The following is a 20,459-nucleotide window of genomic DNA, read 5'->3' as shown; positions in this document are numbered from 1 at the left end:
CTGCCTCTTTACCCAAAAGTAGACAACCTGAGCTTCTCAACTTTTACTTTAACAAATTGAAGTGAGTTGACATGGAAGGTAAGAGAGAATGTTTCAGTCATATCTCAGTTTCATTTTTACATGACATAATTCTTCTACTTTTGACCAGCATTTGGAAATGTCATCATTCTTTCAGCTTTGTTAAGAAACAAAATTGTAGATATATTGATATATATTATTTTAGGATATTTTTCTAATCAAAACAAATTATGATCCGCCCAGTTACTCCCTTTCTGTGGTTTTTCCTATTACCTCATCTCTGCTCTCAGTTTGCAGTGGATTAAGGCGGAGGAACATCTGGTTTCACTGACCTAACTGAAGTGGGTGTTGATCAGCTCTTCATTAGACAGAATATGTGACAAATTCTTAGCCTGAAAATATTTGCTCAGAGACACAGTGTCCCTCTGCAAGGATAAAAAGCCACCAGTTAGGATGCTATCCACTAAATATTAGCAAATATTTCAACTCACTCTGTTTACAGAATTGAAACTGTAATCCTGAATACAATGAAATTGCTTATTTATTGCAATTCCCTGCATCTGCAGTTCATGTGAAACTAGTCATTAAACTGTGATGTTTAAAGCAATATTGCATGGTCATATATATATGAAGTGCAGCCAAGTAAGCAATACAATGTCATTGAATATTTTACCAGAGGTGTTCTTTGCATTATCTAGTCTGCACACCCATATCCCAGGGTCTAAAACTGTCCCAAATATCCAAGATCCTCAAATTTCAGTTAGGCTAAATAATTTCAGGTTCTGGAATTTAAATATATATGCATTTCAAGAGAGATTAAAATGAAACCTAAGCTAACAATAAGCAGGAAAATAATTAGGTGAAGATCATCCCTGTGCCCACAGGATACAAGCAAGGTGTTGTGTTGCAAAAGGCAAAAAGATAAAGCTAAAGACTCACATCAACTCTAACCTGAAGAGGTATTTCTTACTGAACCCATGGCTTACCTATGTAGTCCTAAGAAAATGAGAAAATACTAGCCAAGCAACACATGAAAAAGATTTTCTTCACCAACTCAAATAACAACCCAACTTCCATAACTGGCCAAACTCCAATCCTACAAAAAAAAAGAGGCAAACGTCCTCTTGTAACACAGGTTAAAAGAGGTTCATTCAGAATGAACATATATAGTTGCGTGAAAAGTTGAAAATAATGAAATTTAGTTATAGTAATTAACTTAATGAACAACTCTATATATGGACCTCAGTAAGGATAATGAAGAAAGGGCAATTCTGTTCTTCCCATGCTTTGCTAGGAAAAGGATAATGGGTATTGCATAAATAGAAACAAAGGCCAGAAGGGACCATCAGAATAATTTCTGTGGTCAGTCACATAGTACATAGATGTACCATGTACTTCCCCCAGACATTGAATTCAGCCATATTCAGGAAAATATTTATTGTCATTTCAAAGAATCCAGATAATGGTAACTCCATTATCAGGTAAGTGGTCCTAATATTTAATTAAATGTTAGGAAATAACCACTTACTCAATGTTAAATTTATCTAACTTTAACTTCCTGCCGTTTAACCTTGATATGCCTGTGATAGCAAAGTTGAAAAGTCTCCCACTATCTTTTCCACATCTTTTCCACATGTAAGTGCCTCAACACAAAGATCAAGCCACCTCTTCACTTTTTTTTGATAAGCTAAATAAATATAGCTCCTTAAACCTCCTATCACAAGGATTCCTCAATCATATTTTTGTCCTTCCTGTGAACTCTCTGCACTATTTTCATATGTTCTGGAAGTGCAGACACTAGAACCAGACATGGTGTTCAATGGTGTGTATATAGGCAAGGTCACTTCCTTACCCCTGTTTGAGATTCCTCTTTTCACAGACAAGTGCTGAGTTCTTGGCACAGCATCACAATGAGAAACTTCTTTTTAGCATTTTTCACTTGACCCAAAATTCTTCTCTGGAGCACAAAGTTATTCCAGTTTACACACTTAGCTGAGGCACCTAATTGGCAACCTCATATAGCAAGGCCAGTGAAGGGTTTTCTAGAGGTGCCTGTCACTGTCAGCTGTAACAAGGCTCCTAGGATATCCAAGATCCTAAATGAAGCACCTTCGTCTAAAACATGAAAGTAGTCTGAACCAGGATCTGAACCTCCACCTTCTAGGGCTTACTGGTGTACTTCAGATATAAACTGTGTTTGTATTCCAAGAAATACCACTTCAGATACAGTTTTATTAAAATCTAATTTGTTAACTTCTGACCTTTAACATGGTATTGAGAGCATTCAAAAACCTGAACACACCCAGAGGTCTCATTAACCTTTATTCTTCATACTTTATGCCCTCCCAGTCTTTTTGTAACCTTAAATAGGAAAGTAAACGTGACTATTTAAATCACCCCTAAAAAAAAATAAAATCATCTTTCTATCAAGAACAAAATTTAGGAAAAATAGAAGGAGGGTTCAATGATGCATACCTAACAACAACTATAGTTTGATATATCTCAACAGTTTAGATTTTTTAATAATTCTACATTGCACAGAGTTTCATCAAATAGCTATGTACTAAGTCCAGTGTCCTGGAAAAAAACAAGTATTCTGTATCAACACAGTTGTTCTTATTAGTCAGTCTTACACATTGTAGCAGACAACAGGTTTGTTTGACAGTGCTCTCCATCCATAAAATGAGGTGAATGACATTCATTACTTTTGAATGCTGTCTAAATATGGCCATACTTGACGTTTAAGTTCAATTTGGCAGATTAGTAAAGAATGTGCATTGATCAACCGTACCAAATGAATTTTCCATCATATTAAACCTGACCTTTGGAAGATTAAAGACAGATGGTCAGAAGAGAATGAATCAATACAGAGGAGTAATACTATTATCCCAAAGAGAAAGAAATACTCCACCTGTGTGGTAACTTGATGGAAGTAGATAGAATAGTCCAGCACTCATCATAACTATTTTTAGATTCTGCCACATTTACTTATGAGAAAAAGTATTTTTCTAAGTGAGGCCATCTGATTAAGTCTATGGCACTGTTTGAGGAGTGGCAGTACTGCTCAATAAGATATTAGCCATCATAATTGAACCCAGCAAAAACTGAACAATGACAAAGTTTAGTTAATATTTTTGCAGGTTTATAAAACCCACCCTTAATATTCTATAATTCTGCTATACTTTATGACAGTTAATTGTCCTTATTTGACTGAGATCTATTGAGGAAGATTATTCCAGATTAAAAAGTGAACTACGAAGAAGTATTACTTGCAATACATATGTGTCATCAAGAGGCAGTGGATCCATTCCTCTGCCCTTTCTTCCAGAATGGCACACCATGGCATGCCCTGTTGAAGCTCTCCAAAAGGGCTCTTGGTTATCTAAGGCTCCACACCACAGAGAGAGACAGAAATTCACGAGTATCTGCTTTCCTTCTGAAATCCATTTTCAGTTGGATGTAGCTGTTGTCCTCTCCATGCCCAATGCAATTGTTGCTCCATCTGCAGAGCCTAGACTATAAGCCCAAACCATAGAGGTGTATTCTTCTTTAGTTGTTGTTTTTTTTTTCCCTTCTATCCCCAGTTGTTACGATACCCATCATTAGATGAAAGGACTTCGGTATTAGCTCTAATGTGACCCTCAAAATCTCAACATAAGTTTAGCTTGTCAAAATTAAGGAAGAAGGAAAGTCTTGGCTAACAAGGTTCTGTGTAAAGCCTGTGCATTTCCCCACAGAAATCCTTTCACTTTTGTGGATTTTGTACTATCTTTAGCTCCATTTCCACTTGGTCATAAGACTGTATCTCCATATACAGGTTTTCAAACATCTTAATTCTAGAAATTCTTTATGTGGTCCCTGGAACTTTCATATATACTATCACATTAGTGCAAGGTAGTGATAATTTATTTTTCTAATCTTCCTATTTTGTGCCATAGAGCCCTAATGATTTTATGTGTCCAGCTTAAGGTCATGTAAAGGTACACCTTCTAAAATTCTGACCAATTCAATCACTTCTGCTTAAACATTCTGAACTGCTAAGGATAAATGTCTGTGATATCTATATGCAGGGTGACTTTTTTTTTTTTTCCCTGTTGCCAGAGTATTTCACATGCATTAAATCAGGGATATATATTATTTCTGTCACTTTAGGCCAGATATTTTGACACAAGTCACAAATTGCTAATCCTCTAGCAAACTCAGACAGCCGTCTGACATAGCTCCAGATTTTAAATATGTTTTCAGATTGGACTCCAATCTTAATCATTTAACTGTGGAATAAAATGCATAGACCTGAAAAATACATCTGAATTTTTAGGGAGGATTTAATGTCTGTAATATTTTATGCACTCTTATCCCATAGGACTATTGATCTTTTCAGTATGTCACTGGGTAGTAAAGAGGATTGAAAACAGATCCTCAGAAGAAATACTACCTCCCAAATAATCTTAATTATGTCAAATAGCAGAGACCTGACTACTTCAGCCAGTTCTTTGAGGACTCTGTCCCTAATGCTGTATCCTCATTTGGCTTGGAAAATAAAGTTGAGTATCCATGGAAGGTGTAATTTTAAAAGTTGGTAATCCTCTAACAACAAGCAGAGCCATTTTTTTACCAGTGCTTAGGTCCTTTTAAAAACGAGTTTGGATTTTCTAAATGAGATTATAAATAATTAAAGGGTTTTTTTCATTGTTGGAACAGTCTTGTGTTACTCACCCATATACCTGCATGACTGCATTATGTTGACTTAAATAGGCCAGTAGGTTTCAATATAAACTTACTAATATTATTCTCATCAGTGTTTGGAGAACAGGCTCCTTTATATAAATTCCATTATTTTAATTTTCTGTTGGCTTTAGGCTTTTAATTTCTTGAATTATTTTTTTGGATTTATAACAAGTACCTACCTAATGTTTTGGACTATAGTTTTCAGACATTGCTAATACACATTCTTCTTCATGCCAGAATTTAGTTTACTTAAGTACAAAAGGTTGTGTAATATGAAGTGTTTTTTCAGGCCTGACCCAGTATGCAGTTTTACAGTGTATCTGTTTTACCATGTGTCTTCTTGATGAAGTAAATGTACAGATTAAACAGGTCATGGAGCTGATAATCTATTTTGGAGACTTATATTTTAATTATATTTTTTACTGATTTGCAAACATGTTCTGTTATTTTTCAGATTTATTTTTTTTTATTTTTTTTAAATGGGAAGTCAAGGTTCATCCTTCCTAAACAAGGCCTCTGCACAGTGTATTCAGTGTGTCTTCTATGTCAAAATAAAAATGTAAGGATAAGTGAGTATATAAGAAAGAAGAAAAGAAGTGAAACAAATGTTTTGAAAATATACAGTACAAAATAACATTTGCAAAATACTATATTAAAAGCATTATAGTGGAAAAGAGAATGGACATTAAGGTGAGGTTTATTCAGTTCATTACACTTCAATTTATATTATGGTCATAAATGTCACTCAGTATCCAGTTTCTCACAGGAAGAAAAAAATCCAGTTACACCAGTGAAATGTTTTACAAATCTTCTATCTAATTAATTTAGAAGTAAGTTCTTTGATTCCTCATATTAGGCTGTGCGAGTGCACGTGGCTACACATGGACATGCAAAGTGCCAGACTTCAAAGGTGCAATGTTAAGATTAAACCAGATTTTTAAATCATTTTAATAAATGGGAAAGTACCTATGGACAGCAAACATTTTCTGTGTTTAGAAATAGCACACCTGCTGTGTTGAATACTTCTAAATATTATACTCTATAAAATAAATTCTGTTACTATCTTGGAGATTTCATATGTTACATTCAATTCCATGGCATTAAAGATCATTGATAAAGTTGCAACTGTGTCCCACTCTGCACCCCACTTGGTGCAGTTTCTAAATCACAGTTTTCCCCATGTTCTCTTCATTGTTTTGTTACTTTGGTTTTAAGATAATATTAGAAAAACAATGGAGTACATGGAACCATTGAATCTAAGAACAGTATCGTGAAAAAAAAAAATCCCCTTACAGAAAATCAAATTATTATTTCTCATAATAATAGTAGTGTGGGAAAACCAACCAAAGTCCCCAATTTAGTGAAAAGATATAGTCATTGTATTAATGTTGAGAATAGGCTTAGGTACTTTGCTGAATAGGAATGGAAGGAAGCATATGTTTTAAATTAATCACATGGAGAAATGCTGTCTTGAACCAGAGTAAAGCAGCACTTGGTATTAGAGAAAGCAATTTTCTGCAACAAAAGCAATTTTCTGCAACAAAAGTTAAATACAGTCTTTAAATTTTAATGGCTTTGACTGACCTTTTCTTTTGTTATTATTTATATCCTACATTATTCTTAATTGTCTAAAATTATTGATTCATATCAAGTTAATGGCAAAATGCTTGATGCCATTGGAAATATCTCCTATTCTTTTTTAAACAACATTATTTTTTTCATAATAGTTGAAAGTGTATTGTTTCATGAGTCATAGGTATCATAAATCAAACCCAGAAGTCCATTTTTCCCCCCAAAGTTTGTACTTCCAATCCCAGCCCACCGTATGTATTTTTGTGTAATTTTTACCCTAACTACTGAAATTGCAGATAAAATAAATGGCAATGTTGAATTGCTGTGTTGGATAATCTGTTAAGAAAGTGTCAGTTTTCCGCTGACATTTCTCAAGGGATCCCAATGTCACAAACAGCAAGGAGGGTTAGAATTATGGTATTAGCCTTCAAAGCTGATTATTAATGTGCAATGCTTATTTCACTTAAACTAGCATCCTGTGGAAGTTGACACATCTAACACCTGATCTTCAGTTATTTGCTCTAGTGATGGGAATAACTTATTGCAACCATGTAATATTTGGTATGCTGTCCTAAAAGGTGAAGGTTGAAAATCTTTCCTGGAGGAGTCATTGCTCACATTTTCAGTGACTTCTCAGGCAGTTATATGCATCTGCAAGCATTTATGAGATACACATCTTGCTTTACATCAAAACTGGTGAGATCCTCTTAAAAACTTCTCGAAGTTGCACAGAAATCCAAATTTTTTTTCTACCTTCAGTGTTAGAGTAGGATTATATATTTAAGATAAGATCCTTATTCAGAAATTCCAGCTACTAAAATGTAGATAATGAAAGGATTCTACATAATTCATAGAATTTCCATTCTATAGTCATGTAGTTAGCTGTTTTGCTCACATTTAAGCAATGAATGTTAAAACAGATGGGTTTATATTTATCATTGATTTCATTCTGCTTCTCAGGAGAATGGTGAAATACACTACTAGCTTTTTCATTCTGATACTATAATTTGGGATACAGGGACACAAAATCCTTCCACATAATCTGGAAAACTCCCATACCCTGCTCTGAGCGACATTTTACCAAGGGAAGACCTGAATATGAAATGTGGTTTATGATGCCCTGGGGGGTTCATGTGTTGTCCTACAGCACAAAAAAAATATCAGTTTCTATTGTTTATATAGGATAAAATAGGAACCATACACTATAAATCATGAAGCATGGATAATAAAACTTAAAACTTCTTCAACTATTGTTTCAAAATAATTTTGTTTCTGCATCTAATCACTTTACCTGAGTATGTTGGGTTTTCTTCTGTAATCAGGTTTAAATTCCTTACTTTTTTCCTTCATAGACAAATTCATCTTTATTTTACTATGGGGAAGAGTGAACAGAAAGCATTAAGACTAGAAAGATCTGTTACATTTTAATTCTCAGTTTATCTCTTCACTTTTACATCGTTCTCTCTAAAACTTGTTTGATTTTTTTGTTTGTTTTTCTTTACTAAATTCATTGACAATTAGTTTTGTTCAGATACCAGAAGAGAAACTTTTTCATCAGTAACTTTAACATCTGATTACAGAATAAACAACCTCAACTAGATGGTTTTCAGAAATACTTCCTTTACATAATTATTTATTACAATTATGACTCCCTGGTCCTCTTGCGTGGCTTCAGAAGGCTTTTCTTTCCCTTCCTGAGTTTACTTTACTCTTTCTTTTCCTCCTGTTGACTGAAAATGTGGTGGTATTTCGTTTTGAAAAATACCTGCTATGTTCAGTTTGAAAAGTATGGAATGGGGCTGAGATTTCCACACATAGAGAAATATTTCTTCATTGTTTGACATTTATCCAAGAGCAGAGGGAGAACAGTTACTTCTGATGAGGAATTGAAGCTGATACTGCAGAGAATAATATTCCAGCAACATCAGTCTCTACCCAAGATGATTATTTTCTGCTGTATCAGCTTTAACATCAGACACTTAAGTGCCAAGGTTTGGCCCACACTGGAACTTGTGGAGAGGTGAGATTCTGAAAGCTTTGTCATCTCATAAGTTTTAGGACCTTTTCTTAAATTTTGTATGTGTTTTCCTTGTAGTTTTTATTTTAGGGTTGATTTTTCACTTAGACTTGAAGCGTCCTATTTTTCCAGAACTGCATTCTGAATTTCATTCCATTTTTATAGAAAGTCTTTAACTAATGGGAATCTTACTTTTTTATTAGAAATTACAGCAAAATGGCATGTACTATTCAGCAGATGCGAATAGAGGATAGGTACATTATCTTGGCTGATGTAGGGATTAAGGAGGGAATAATGTGTTGAAGGGGAAGGGCTTATAACAAATTAACTTTATGACAAATTAACTGTTTTCAAGGAAATGCATAGAAATATTCACTTATTCTTCAATGAGTGAACTAATAGCTCTGGAGCTTCCCCACTTTCCTTATATCTTCTTTTTTTCTGTCTTCTTAAAAAAAAATATTTATTATTATGACTATCTTATCAGTTTTCTATCCCATGCAATTGTCAGCATCTCTTTTGCTTCTTTGTCCTTTTATGTGTTGTGGTGTTTTGTTCTGTTTTTTTTTGTCCAGGAGGACATCACTGTCATGAGTGGAGCTACCTGAAGAGAACATCATATTTTCTTTGGGGACAATTGCACTTGCTTGGGAAGAGAGAGATTAGTAAGGTTGTAGGGTGGGTTGGATAGGCATAGGTGACTGATCTGAAGGAGAGTATGGACAAAACATTGCTGAGAGCAGACACATAATCGGGTTTCTGTATCTCTGAAAGCAAAATTTTTGGGACCAAGCTGCATGTCCTACAGCCTCCCAAAATTACATGATTGTAACCAACAGCAGAAAAAAGAACCTGCTGTAATGACATAAGGACTACATGCACTTAAAAAAAGGACAACCAAGGTGCTGTTTTATCCAGTCGAGGTATAGTGAGCTTTGTTTTTGTTGGTATTTTTTTCTGTGTGAATACTGAGTTATGCTCATAAAGACCTGAAATTCAGATATACTAAAACCCGATTTTTATGGTTAGAAGGCCTCTTGGACCTAGTTAGAGTGTTTGCTGTAAGGGAGAGATCCAGGCAGATCCTTCTCAAAATTCTGGGGAGTTTGGGATCCTATCACATGTAACATTATGCCTCACAAAACATTTTCTGTAGTCTATTAGCAATATAAACTTGAGATTAGTTTGCTGAACAGGTAGCTTGCATTTATCCAATATATTGATATAACCTGCACTTCAGCAGACTTTTGAGTAGAACTGTTAACAGAACCGGGACTCCTAGACTATCAAAATGTTTACTAGTCACACACTTGATAGATATGTGGCATAGTTTTTAGCAAGTTTTCATAGTTTTCTATCTATTTGCCCTTATCTTTTCCCCTATCTATATTTTGTGGTATGTTTTTCTCTTAATATATACATTTAAGAATATGGTGTTATTACATGATATTTTAATAAACTATGAATAAGCTATTTTGAGAAGTTTGAGATAAATGTAGCATTACAAATGAAAATTTAAACTGTAAATTCTATCTCAGCCTTTAAAGCCTTATACAGACAAATTAAACTAAGTTGTCAATATTCTTTTTATACTGACATTCTGTTAAATTACATCTGCTCTGAAAACTACAACTGGGGATTCATTCCTGAGCATACTTTTATGAGAATATATATATAAACCTCTCAAAGCTACCAAGATAAGATAACAGTGCATGATATATTTAACAACTACTGGAAAAAAATGTTTAAAGAGGGAGAACACTTTCCATACCTAGATATCTATTTAATGTTGAGGTGATGTGGAGAAAAGATTGGGGAATCTTCGCTCCCTGCTTATATGGAAATGAAAAAAATTCAATTTTAGTGCATATTTTAATGATGGTTTTTGGGCAGTGCACACACAAAGGTGATTTGTAAAAATCCAGATAATTTTTGCAAGTACATCAGTAATCAAGCATAATTGTGTTTTCTCCTTAATACAGTCAATCCATTTCAAAAGTGTAACAAAGTTAAAGCTCATCTCTAAGGGCATTTTTGTTTGCTTGGAGGTTTATGCTGTTTTCTGTGATTTTTTTTTTTTTTTTTTTTTTTTTTTTTTCTTAAAGGATCATCTGTTTCAACTGGAATCGCACAAATTTGAGAGAGGACGAGGCAGGTGCCCTTTTGACCCCAGTTCTTCCTTCACCTCCATCTTAATTGGTAATGATCTTTATGTCACAAGCTTCACGGTCCTTTCAATCTATCATTCTGAGTCTCTTTCTTCAGCACACCAAAGTGGTGTCAGTCTTCTCTTGTAACCTTCCACATGTCAGACTTAATCCTCATGCTGATGCCCACATGAATATTACATCCCAGGCAGCATTAGCTCCAGAAAGGGATCTCACTGAAGTGAGTAGATGTTATATGACACGTGCCATCCTGAAGGTGTCATTGACTGTTGTGTCACTTTGGAAACAGTAGTTTCCTGCTGTCCTTCAAAGCAAAGCATTATGTCTATTTTAGTCTTTTACATCACTGAGAGAAATACACAACAATTAGTACCAAGAAATAATCTGAGTAACAAACATTTGTAAAAATGTGAATTTCACTTCACTTTCACAAGCATTTATTGTTTATAGAAATTATATGTTTTGAGATAAATTAGATGTTTTCTCAATGCTACCTTCTAACAAAACTATGCAATCTCTGTTAGGAGAGTTGATCTTATACTTGACGGTTCTAAATATAGAATTCAGTCTAAGTCCTGCAGGGCCAGAAAGCTGTGCTGAAATAGTGTTCCTCTGTGCCCTGCTGGTAAGTATATCACTGCAGGGCTGGGACCTTTCAAGGTGCAGAAGAGCAAAACATATGTTTTTTCCTCTCTAACGTTTCCTGAAAACATTTTGTGACATCAAACAAACACATTGTGGACAATTTTATAGTACATTGACTAAAAATAAACTGGAATAGCAGGTAAAGGGTGAAAGCTAGATAGACTTAGGGAGAAACACAGTGACTCCTGGTTTTAGAAAATACAAATTAAATAAAACCTGAGCATTCAAAGGTTATAGTCATTAAAAGAAAGATATAGAAATAAGATTATAAATATAAAAAATATTATCAGCTTTTCAGGGGTAAAAAGGTTAGAGGATTTTAGGGCCCTTTGATACTTATATTTGACTTCATATATTAAAATCAGACAGCTATAGTCTCTGATTATCAACTATAATGACATAGTTCACCCATGGTGATAAGGAAATATTGGTCATGAGTAAGAGATGTATTTTTACATGCTAGGTTTATTTGTTCCTTCTTAATAACAAATTGCTTACAAGAAGAATCTTCATGAGTAGTGCCAAATCTTTAAACTTGCAGCAATTTATCAAAATAGTGTTCAATTCCATTTAAAAAAGTATTAAAACATTACAGCTCATATTCTTAAGAGTTAGTGGGTTAAGAAGCCATGAAATAATTAGAATAAAAACTGCTATATTTTGACTCACGTTCCAAAATCCATGAAGCACAGATTGTTACGCTTTTCTTCCACCCTTATTTTTAAATTGTTTCTACAGTTTTTAACAGATTCCAGTCTTAGCTCAGCCTGGGAACAAAGATCATCCCATGGAGTTTGCTGTAGACCTGAAACCTCATGGCCTAATTTTGAAGTCCTGCTCAACTTTTCCTCTGGCAGAAGTAAATAAATTAACCTGATCATGTTCCTACTCTGAGATCAATGTGAATATTATTTGCTTAAATGGAAGACAGATTGTCCCACTGAGAACTTCAAGACTAATGGTTAGCCCTTGTGTTTCTGGCCTATTCATTATTTTGCCTGGATTATGGGAGGTCCTATAGATCCTCACAGTTTTTTAAGAAAGAGAAATCCATTAAATAAACCCTTCCCTGTTAAATGTTAATGAGAGTCTTGGACATCCATGGACAAAGTCTTATAAAATCAAGCTCACAAAGCTAAGAACTCTGTAACATAGCAAGACTAACAGGAGAAAATAATATATATATTATCAGATCATTGATCTAACACCATATCAGACGAACTTTCACCCCTACATCAAAATTAATATGACCTGAGAAAGGTATTTGGACACTGTTTTTCTAGACCTCCATTGGGAATTCTGTAATTGCAAGTGATCATAGAATGGTATTTTTAAAGCACAGCAAAATTCTTCAAAGAGTTAATTGTGTTTTTTATGCTTCTATATTTTTATACTATTGGAATTAAAACAATTTGAACGCCTAGGAAAATATCCTAAAAAAGTTTGTATTTCCATTTCCCCCACATTGCTCAGTTTAAAGTCTCAGATTGACAAGGTGCTGAGCCATGTCATGTAAACTATAGTAGTTCCTAGAAAGGTTGGACCAAATGATCCTTGAGGTCCTTTCCAACCTGGCATTCTACGATTCTGTGATTCACGTATTCTACTATATCCTAAAAACATTTACTAACCAGGGACTTGGAGTTTACAGAATAAACAGAATTAATGCTGCACCTTAGACTCCAGATATATATTATATATCTGTAGGTATCCATTTGAAGAGGGTAGAAGACAGAGATGTGAATATGGTAAATATGAAAGAATATTCTAATTGATGTAAGAGAGGTTGGATGGGGCTTTGAGCAACCTGATCTAGTGGGAGGTGTCCCTGCCCATGCAGGGGGGTTGGAACTAAATGATCTTTAAGGTCTCTTCCAACCCAAACCATTCTATGATTTGAAACCTCTAATGCCAGTTGCACTCCGAAGGAAGGGATGCACCTTCGTTCAGCTGAGCCCTAATTCCAGTTCATGATGACTGTGATCTCATGACAGGAGATGACAACTATAGCACACACTCTCCAGGATTGGTCTTCCAGTCTTTTCTCCAATGTTTAGAGGTTCCCTTCTTCTTCATGCGTTCCAATATTCTTAGAAAATGAAATCCACTGTTGTTATGGAGTTAGCATAATCTTGGAGGCTGCATCCAGAGTTGCCTCCACTCTCCCATTTAGGCTCAGTCAACATCAGTGTCCTTGAACAGGTTTATGCAAACCTGTTAGTGAAGGCTTTAACATCCCAGCATCCTTTTATTCTTCACTGAACAATTCAAAACCTGCTTCCACCTCTGCAACTGAAATTAACACAGCAGCCTACACTACCACGGCTACTGATTAACAGTGAGGATTAGACTAACAAGGAAACTTTTTACACCACTGATAAAAGTTTAAAACTTTAAAATCTCGATCTTAAAAGATCATTTGCACCATCACTAATTAGAACCAGGTTCAGTTAGTTTAATGTAGGAAGCAAGAGAATGTCTTGTTCTGTATCTCTTCATGTATTTCAACAAATCAGTTAAAATACCCACTTTGGGCAAACAATAGTTCGTGACTTGGCTTTAAAACTGTATAACCATGCTGTCATAAATTTTATTATAGGTTATCTGACCCAGTGGTAAAGTAGCTTAGGATGAACTCCTCAATTTGTGAACAATTAAGATTTAGTAATTTATTGTCAGCATCAGGAAACAGAATAGCTGTTTGATGGCAGTCAGACTGAGCAAATTGTATATGTTTAGATAAATGGCATATAAAACTTCAGGGCTTCTATTTCTAATGAACTCTCCCATCTGCTTTCAATAGCCGAAACTATTTTTTATATCAGCACACTGATTAATTTAGACCACACTAGCTCTTGAAAGCTGAGAAATTAGTTTATGTCTATGTTGTGTTACCTGCAATGTATCAAAAACAAGTGGTGAAAAAACGAAACTATATTTGAATATGTTTTTCTATCTAGGGAATCCATTCTGGTAATATTTTCCATTCTTATGGTTATAAAACAGTTTAATGTATTTATGTCTTTTATCTTACTCTAGACAATGTACTAAAATAAATATGTTTTTCTCTCAAACCACAAGACAGAATACTTGAGAGACAGGCATGAAGTACAAATACACATATAAAGTTTACCAGCTAAGCAATAGCTAATTTATTTTGAATTTATACTGTCAAAAGTACTACTTGCTTATAAAGTGAATTGGTATTCTGATTTTAGTTGTCATGTGAGTAATAAATGGCTGATAGTCAAAGAAATACATGAAAAGTGCTGCTTACATGACAGTCATTATGTTTTACCCCTTTATTCATAACAGAGCTAGTCTACTTTGTAGAAAGTGATATAATGGAGATTTTATACAATAAGGACTACTGATGAATAATAGCTCATCTTTATACTACATTACATTTGAAGCAGGTACAAAGAACATAGAATCATTAACTCCAACTTTTAAGCCAGCACTGCCAAGTCTACCACTAAACCACGTCAGTAAGTGCCATACCTACACATTTTTTAAATACCTTCAGTGATGGTGACTCCATCCATCTTAATGCCAAAAGCACAAAAGATCCCAGAAAAATGTTCATTGTTCTTGTGCTGAGATCACAGCAGTCACACTCATAAGTATTGTCTCATCATCTTCCTTAGGCGGGGTGAACTGTCTGCTCACACTTCATATTTGTCTTTTGTTTAGTTTAGTAACACTTCAGGATAAAAATCAGATTCAATGTCTGTTTATATACAATATCTTTCATGGAACAATATCTATCCAAGACTTGAACTTCCTTTTTTTCCCTCCAGGATCTCACAGATAAATTCAGTGATAATTTCCTCAGTATATTGTTGAATGCCAGACCAGTAGGTTAGTTACACAGACTAACATTTTATACCTATGCCAAATAGAAGTAGTAGACTTCATAGCCAAAACTCTGAACATCTGGGCTTAGAAACATCAATCCTGATCACTAGCAATATGTGATGAATAATTTGCCCTGCACTGATGCATTTTACAAGATTCACCATTGTGTTGAAAGGATAAAAGGACTGTGTTTTGTATTATACATCACCATAGTTGAAGAAACACCATCCAGTCTGAGATATTTTTCCAAAAGAATTATTCATGGGGAATTTATGACTAATGTAACTCATTAATTAAGGTCCTAAAGCTTGTTTGGAACATTACTCAGACATTGGCAAAATCTGTTGTTTAGCCAGCTCTGTGTTGTTTAAAAAATAAAGCTCTCTATTAGTTTTGTGTAACCTTATTGTCTACTAAAATTTGTACTTAGTTCTCATTTCACTTGACAATATTTACACTAAATCATGACCATGCGTTTTACAAGGCAATATCCATTGTCTATATAATGAAGCATAAGGCAAAATTATGCTCAGCTCCAAATCAGCAAAAGTGTCTGAACCAGCCCCAGCTGCTAAATAACAATCTTTTCAGAACCATTATTTAGATTTACAGTGCCATTCAATTCACATATACCTCTTAAGAGAAACAAAATTTGTACTTGGAGGGAGACAAACAAGAATAATTCTTGCTTTTGCTGTAATCCCTTATAAATGCCAGCAAATGTTATTTGAATGGATGAGTCATGTTTATTTTGATTAGGGGCTTGGAAGCTGTGTCACTGAAACCACTAAGATTAGCCACAAACTGGAAATAATTGATTTTCCTCTTGTGCAGTTTAATTCCTGATGCGTTATTTTCTAACATAAGGATGCCACCTAGTGACAATAACGTTCTGCTTCTTAAAATGGGCCTTAAACATTTCTAATCTAAGGCCACAGCTGGAGACTGGATCCAGTTCTGGGCTCCCCAGTTTAAGACAGGGAACTACTAGACAGAGCCCAGCAGAGGGCAACAAAGATGACTGGGGGATTTGAGCATCTCTCTTATGAGAAGAGGCTGAGAGAGCCAGACTCTTTAGCCTGGAGAAGAATAGGCTGAGGGGAGACCTTATTAATGCTGGTAAGTATCTAAAGAGTGGGTGCAATGAGGAGGGAGCCAGACTCTTCAGTAGTTCCAGTGACAGGAGAAGGGGCAACAGGCACAAACTGGAACACAGGAAGTTCCATTTAAATATGATAAAAAAACTTCTTTAATGTGAGGCTAACAGAGCACTGGGACACACTGCACAGAGACTTTGTGGAATTCCCTTCTTTGGAGATATTCAAAAGCCACCTGGATGCAGTCCTGTGTTACGTGGTCGTATGAATCCTGCCTTAGCGGGGGAGTTGGACTAGACAGACTCTTAAAGGTCCCTTCCAACTTTTGATAATTCTGTGATTCTGTGATATGAAAACATGTTATTGCTGAAACAGAGAAAAATAGGCTATTTTCTCTGTCCAATGAACAACCTAAGCCACTCAGCCAGCAAGCAATACTCAAAGTGTAGTTATTTAAGTTAAAGTGGAAAAGCTCCAGTGGGCTGACTGAAAAATGCTCTCAGCCTAATAAATCATCTGTTTATAGAAATCACTTCTAAAGTAGCAGGTACTGCTTCTTATCTCTCCAGCTGGGGAGATAACTGCATCTAGCCCTTCAGCATTCTCTAGATGTGCTTCACTAATCAATCTCTTTTTCAGCCATGTTTTGCACAGAGCTAGATCTGGTAGCTGTGTTCAGGAAACACTCCTCTGTTTGAGCTCTAATGTGTGGATTCAGGTTGATTTCTCCCTGAGCTGTATCCATGCAGTGTAGCCCAAATCAGTGGTTTGGTGTAGCCGACACTATTCTTTTCTTTGCATTGCATCCTCTGAAACCTGCTCCTACATTTACATCCCATTTTCTGGCCCTGTTTCTTCCTCCTCATGAACCTAACATGGCCCTTCCAGTTCGGGGACAAATTGACGTGTTGCTTCTCATTAGCAAGACCAGGGTATGTCTGAAGTGCTCAGAATCAAACCATTGGTCAGAGTCGTTGCACTTGTGAAAATGTAGGTGCCAAGAAAGGGTAGGTATCTAAGGCCGGACATTAACTGAGTGACGGTGAGATCTTTGAATTTAGATGCCTGATGTGGCAGATGTTATTCTGTTAGATGTGTTTAAATGTGAATTTAGTACCTTCATGTTTTGTGTGTGAATCAATCCCAAAGTAATTCATTTTGAAAATGAATCCAAGTCCATTAATGAAATTTACAGTTCTTGTCCTCATGCTGTTCCAACAGTAAATGTTTTGGTGCCATCAGGAATAATGCCCACATGCTCCTCAAACTGTATGAAGTCTACTGGCTTGCCTTCTTACCTGAATTTCAGCAAACACTAAAGAGCCTTTTGTAATGAAGTTCCTGTCATTTACAATTAAATTAAAAAGTAGGCCACTATCAAATTGTTTTGGTTTTGTTTTTTAATGTGTGGTCTGCAGGTGGTGAACTTTTCACTGGTCTCTACAGTGACTACTGGGGAAGAGATGCTGCTCTGTTTCGCACCATGAATCGCATGGTCCATCTCCGAACTGAACCTGATAGTGAGCGCCTCTTGAAAGGTACGGGAAGGAGAAGGAAGAACCTGAGGCATTTTGGATGACCACAGAATTTCTGTTTAACTAGAAATGAAAAAGATATCACTAATACATATGTATATGCATATATATATATGTATATATATATATGCATATATGTATATCCCTCTGAAGATGCATTTGTTTCAACTATATTTTTTTCATGAACATTTTCAGGAGCCACCTCAACCACCAGGATAAACAAATTTAAATCTTTAATTACACATTGGATTTAATAAGTGGAACTTTTAAATCCTTTACTTTTCCCTTTTAAATTTTATTTCAATCTATAACCTGAATATACTAAACTACTTCATGATATGCCAAGATAGAATTAAAATAATATTTTTAAATTCTCTTTTTAATTAATGAGAATTTCTAATTAGAACACAATATTTTTTTTCTAGATGAGATCATTTTAGCTTTAAATTGCAATAAAACTTTCCCAAATTGTATTGTAAAGAGATGTCATGCAATAAACATAAGATGTTCATACAGTTAAATGAAATAAAAAGTGAAAGTAGGTAATTTTAAAGAAGAAAATTAAAATATTCCACAAGAAAAAATATTGAATAAATCATGTGCTGGGAAGTTTAAAAATTGTTTCATACTCTTCCATGTGAAATTTATATTAATTTCCTTTTATAGTGATTCATAAGATGATCATAATTTCAGTGAGAGGACATAGACGTTCTTTCTCTCAAATGTCAAATTCCAAAATCAGAAGAGAAAAAATAGTTCTGTTGCATAATTTTTCCTACATGAATCTGACCTAAGTGTAAATTAAATACTTTTTTCCTTTCTCTCTTTTTTCTTTTATTAAAAAAAAAAAAGCAAAAAAAAAAAAAAAAAAAAAGCATTTAGAAGATTCCTACATTAGTCTGAGTCCAATACTTAGAGCCTTGCTGAACAGAGTGCTTAGACTGGATATATATATTGATAGCAACAATCAGGTTGATGTTCACAATATGCAACTCAAGTCTCCCCTCTCCTCTCTTCTCCTCTCCAATATTTTAAATACAGGTTTCTCTACATTCTGGCCTCAAACTTTCATTTACATTTGGTCTATGCTTGAAATTTAAATTTGCAGAAAGGGAGTATTTTTAAATGCATATTAAAAACTCTTCTGAAAACCAGTAAGTGCTGTATCAATATCTTAAAATGCAATTACTGTTTTCATAGAGAATATGAAGTTCGAAAATATTTACACTACCCTCAGCTTCTTGGGAAATCTTAATAATTGTATGAATGACATTCTCATAGAAAAAAACTTGTAAAAATTTTGCTACAATTCCATGAGATGAAATAACTCACAGCTCTGCTTGCTGTGTGGTTAAAGGGTACACAGGCATGGACTGAAGTCTGAACTTAGGTTTCAACTTTGCAGCTAAATGTCAAAGCAGAAAAAATGACCTTTTTATTTTATGACAGACAATGCACCTTCTATCTATGAATATATATGTTTGTATAACATCTATTCATTGAACTACCAGAGCTTTTTCTGTTTGTCCAAAATTGGCATGCCTACATCTGGTTGGTATGGGATCAGAGAGACTTTTATATGAATATTACTAACAGGTTTTAGCCTAAACCAAATTAAAAAATATAAACCCCAGAGAACGGTACTGGAAAAAGGGTCTTTTTCTTTCATTCATACACAGGAATATTGATTTGTGAATTGGAACTATAAAAATAGTTCAACATTAATGTATTCCACATGTTTTATAGCTACCCACCAACCAAAAAAAAAGATATATTTTTTTTCCTATTTCTATCACCCTAATCCCCTTAGGTAGTTCCCTGACTGACAAAGCCCTGATTCTATATTTTTTTCCTTTGTTACCAGATGATTTTAAGGATTAAAAAAAAAGATAAGAGAATGTTTTAATAAAATTGAATTCTATTAAATTTTGTTTTCTTTTAAAGAACCAAAATTTGTTGGCTCATACATGATTCCTGACAATGAAGACCATGATGATAACAAAGTGTATTTCTTCTTTACTGAAAAAGCATTAGAGGCTGAGACAAACACTCACGCCATTTATACCCGCGTGGGCCGTGTATGTGCGGTAAGGTCCTTTTTCTGATTTCCCAGCTACATTTAAAAAAAAAAGTATGCTCCTTTCTTCGGTCCTTTTCCTGCAGGCAAGTACAGCATCTGTTGAGGTATGTGAAGGCAAGTGGTAGATCTGAATGAAAACCCTACAACTAAACAGCCCCAAGCATTAAAAAATCCAAAAGCAACCTGAAATCTGGGCATGAAGCTGAATTTTGCTGACAGCAAAGTTCAGAAATCCCATTATTCAGCTCCCTCTCTTTGTGCTGATACGTAGTAACAGCAACAGCAGTTGCCCACAGGACTCTCTTAACATCCATATTATCAGCTCAGATCAGGGTTCCGTCACCCTTAGTACTGGCTGTAGGTCCAGGGCCTCTTGCAGCTCTCACAGTTGACTTAAATTGATGTCCCCTAACATTCCCAGAGACAGGACCAGCTCAGCCACCAGTTCTCTGATGTTCCCCCTTGCCTTCCTATTCTGTCTGCAAGGTAACTGAAGTTACCTTCATTTGTGCAGGGTCGATGGCTACCCTATCAGAGAGACGGACAGAAAAAAGAGGTAATGGGTACAGATTGAAACACATAAAATTCCATCTGAATGTAAGAAAACATTTTCTTCTTGCCAGGGTGGTTGAACATTGACACAGGTTGCCCAGAGGCTGCATCACTGGAGATATTCAAAACCTGACTGGACACAGACCTCAGCAATTTGCTGAGCAGAAATTTCCTCTGAGCAGGGCAGTT

At 35.1% G+C, this 20,459-nt stretch overlaps 1 protein-coding gene across 1 annotated transcript in view; it reads left to right on the top strand.

Annotated features, from left to right (window-relative positions):
* SEMA3E (sema domain, immunoglobulin domain (Ig), short basic domain, secreted, (semaphorin) 3E) overlaps window positions 1-20,459 on the top strand; it is a 144,239-nt gene that overhangs the window by 93,789 nt on the left and 29,991 nt on the right. The window contains exons 5-7 of the mRNA XM_010001253.1: window positions 10,441-10,534; window positions 17,522-17,641; window positions 19,583-19,725. Of these exons, the coding sequence (XP_009999555.1) occupies window positions 10,441-10,534; window positions 17,522-17,641; window positions 19,583-19,725 (357 nt within the window). The remainder of the gene's footprint in view (window positions 1-10,440; window positions 10,535-17,521; window positions 17,642-19,582; window positions 19,726-20,459) is intronic.

Source organism: Chaetura pelagica, unplaced genomic scaffold (genome assembly GCF_000747805.2).
Source record: "Chaetura pelagica isolate M959 unplaced genomic scaffold, ChaPel_1.0 scaffold66, whole genome shotgun sequence".
Classification (NCBI taxonomy): domain Eukaryota; kingdom Metazoa; phylum Chordata; class Aves; order Apodiformes; family Apodidae; genus Chaetura; species Chaetura pelagica.
This window is presented reverse-complemented; position numbering and strand designations above follow the sequence as displayed.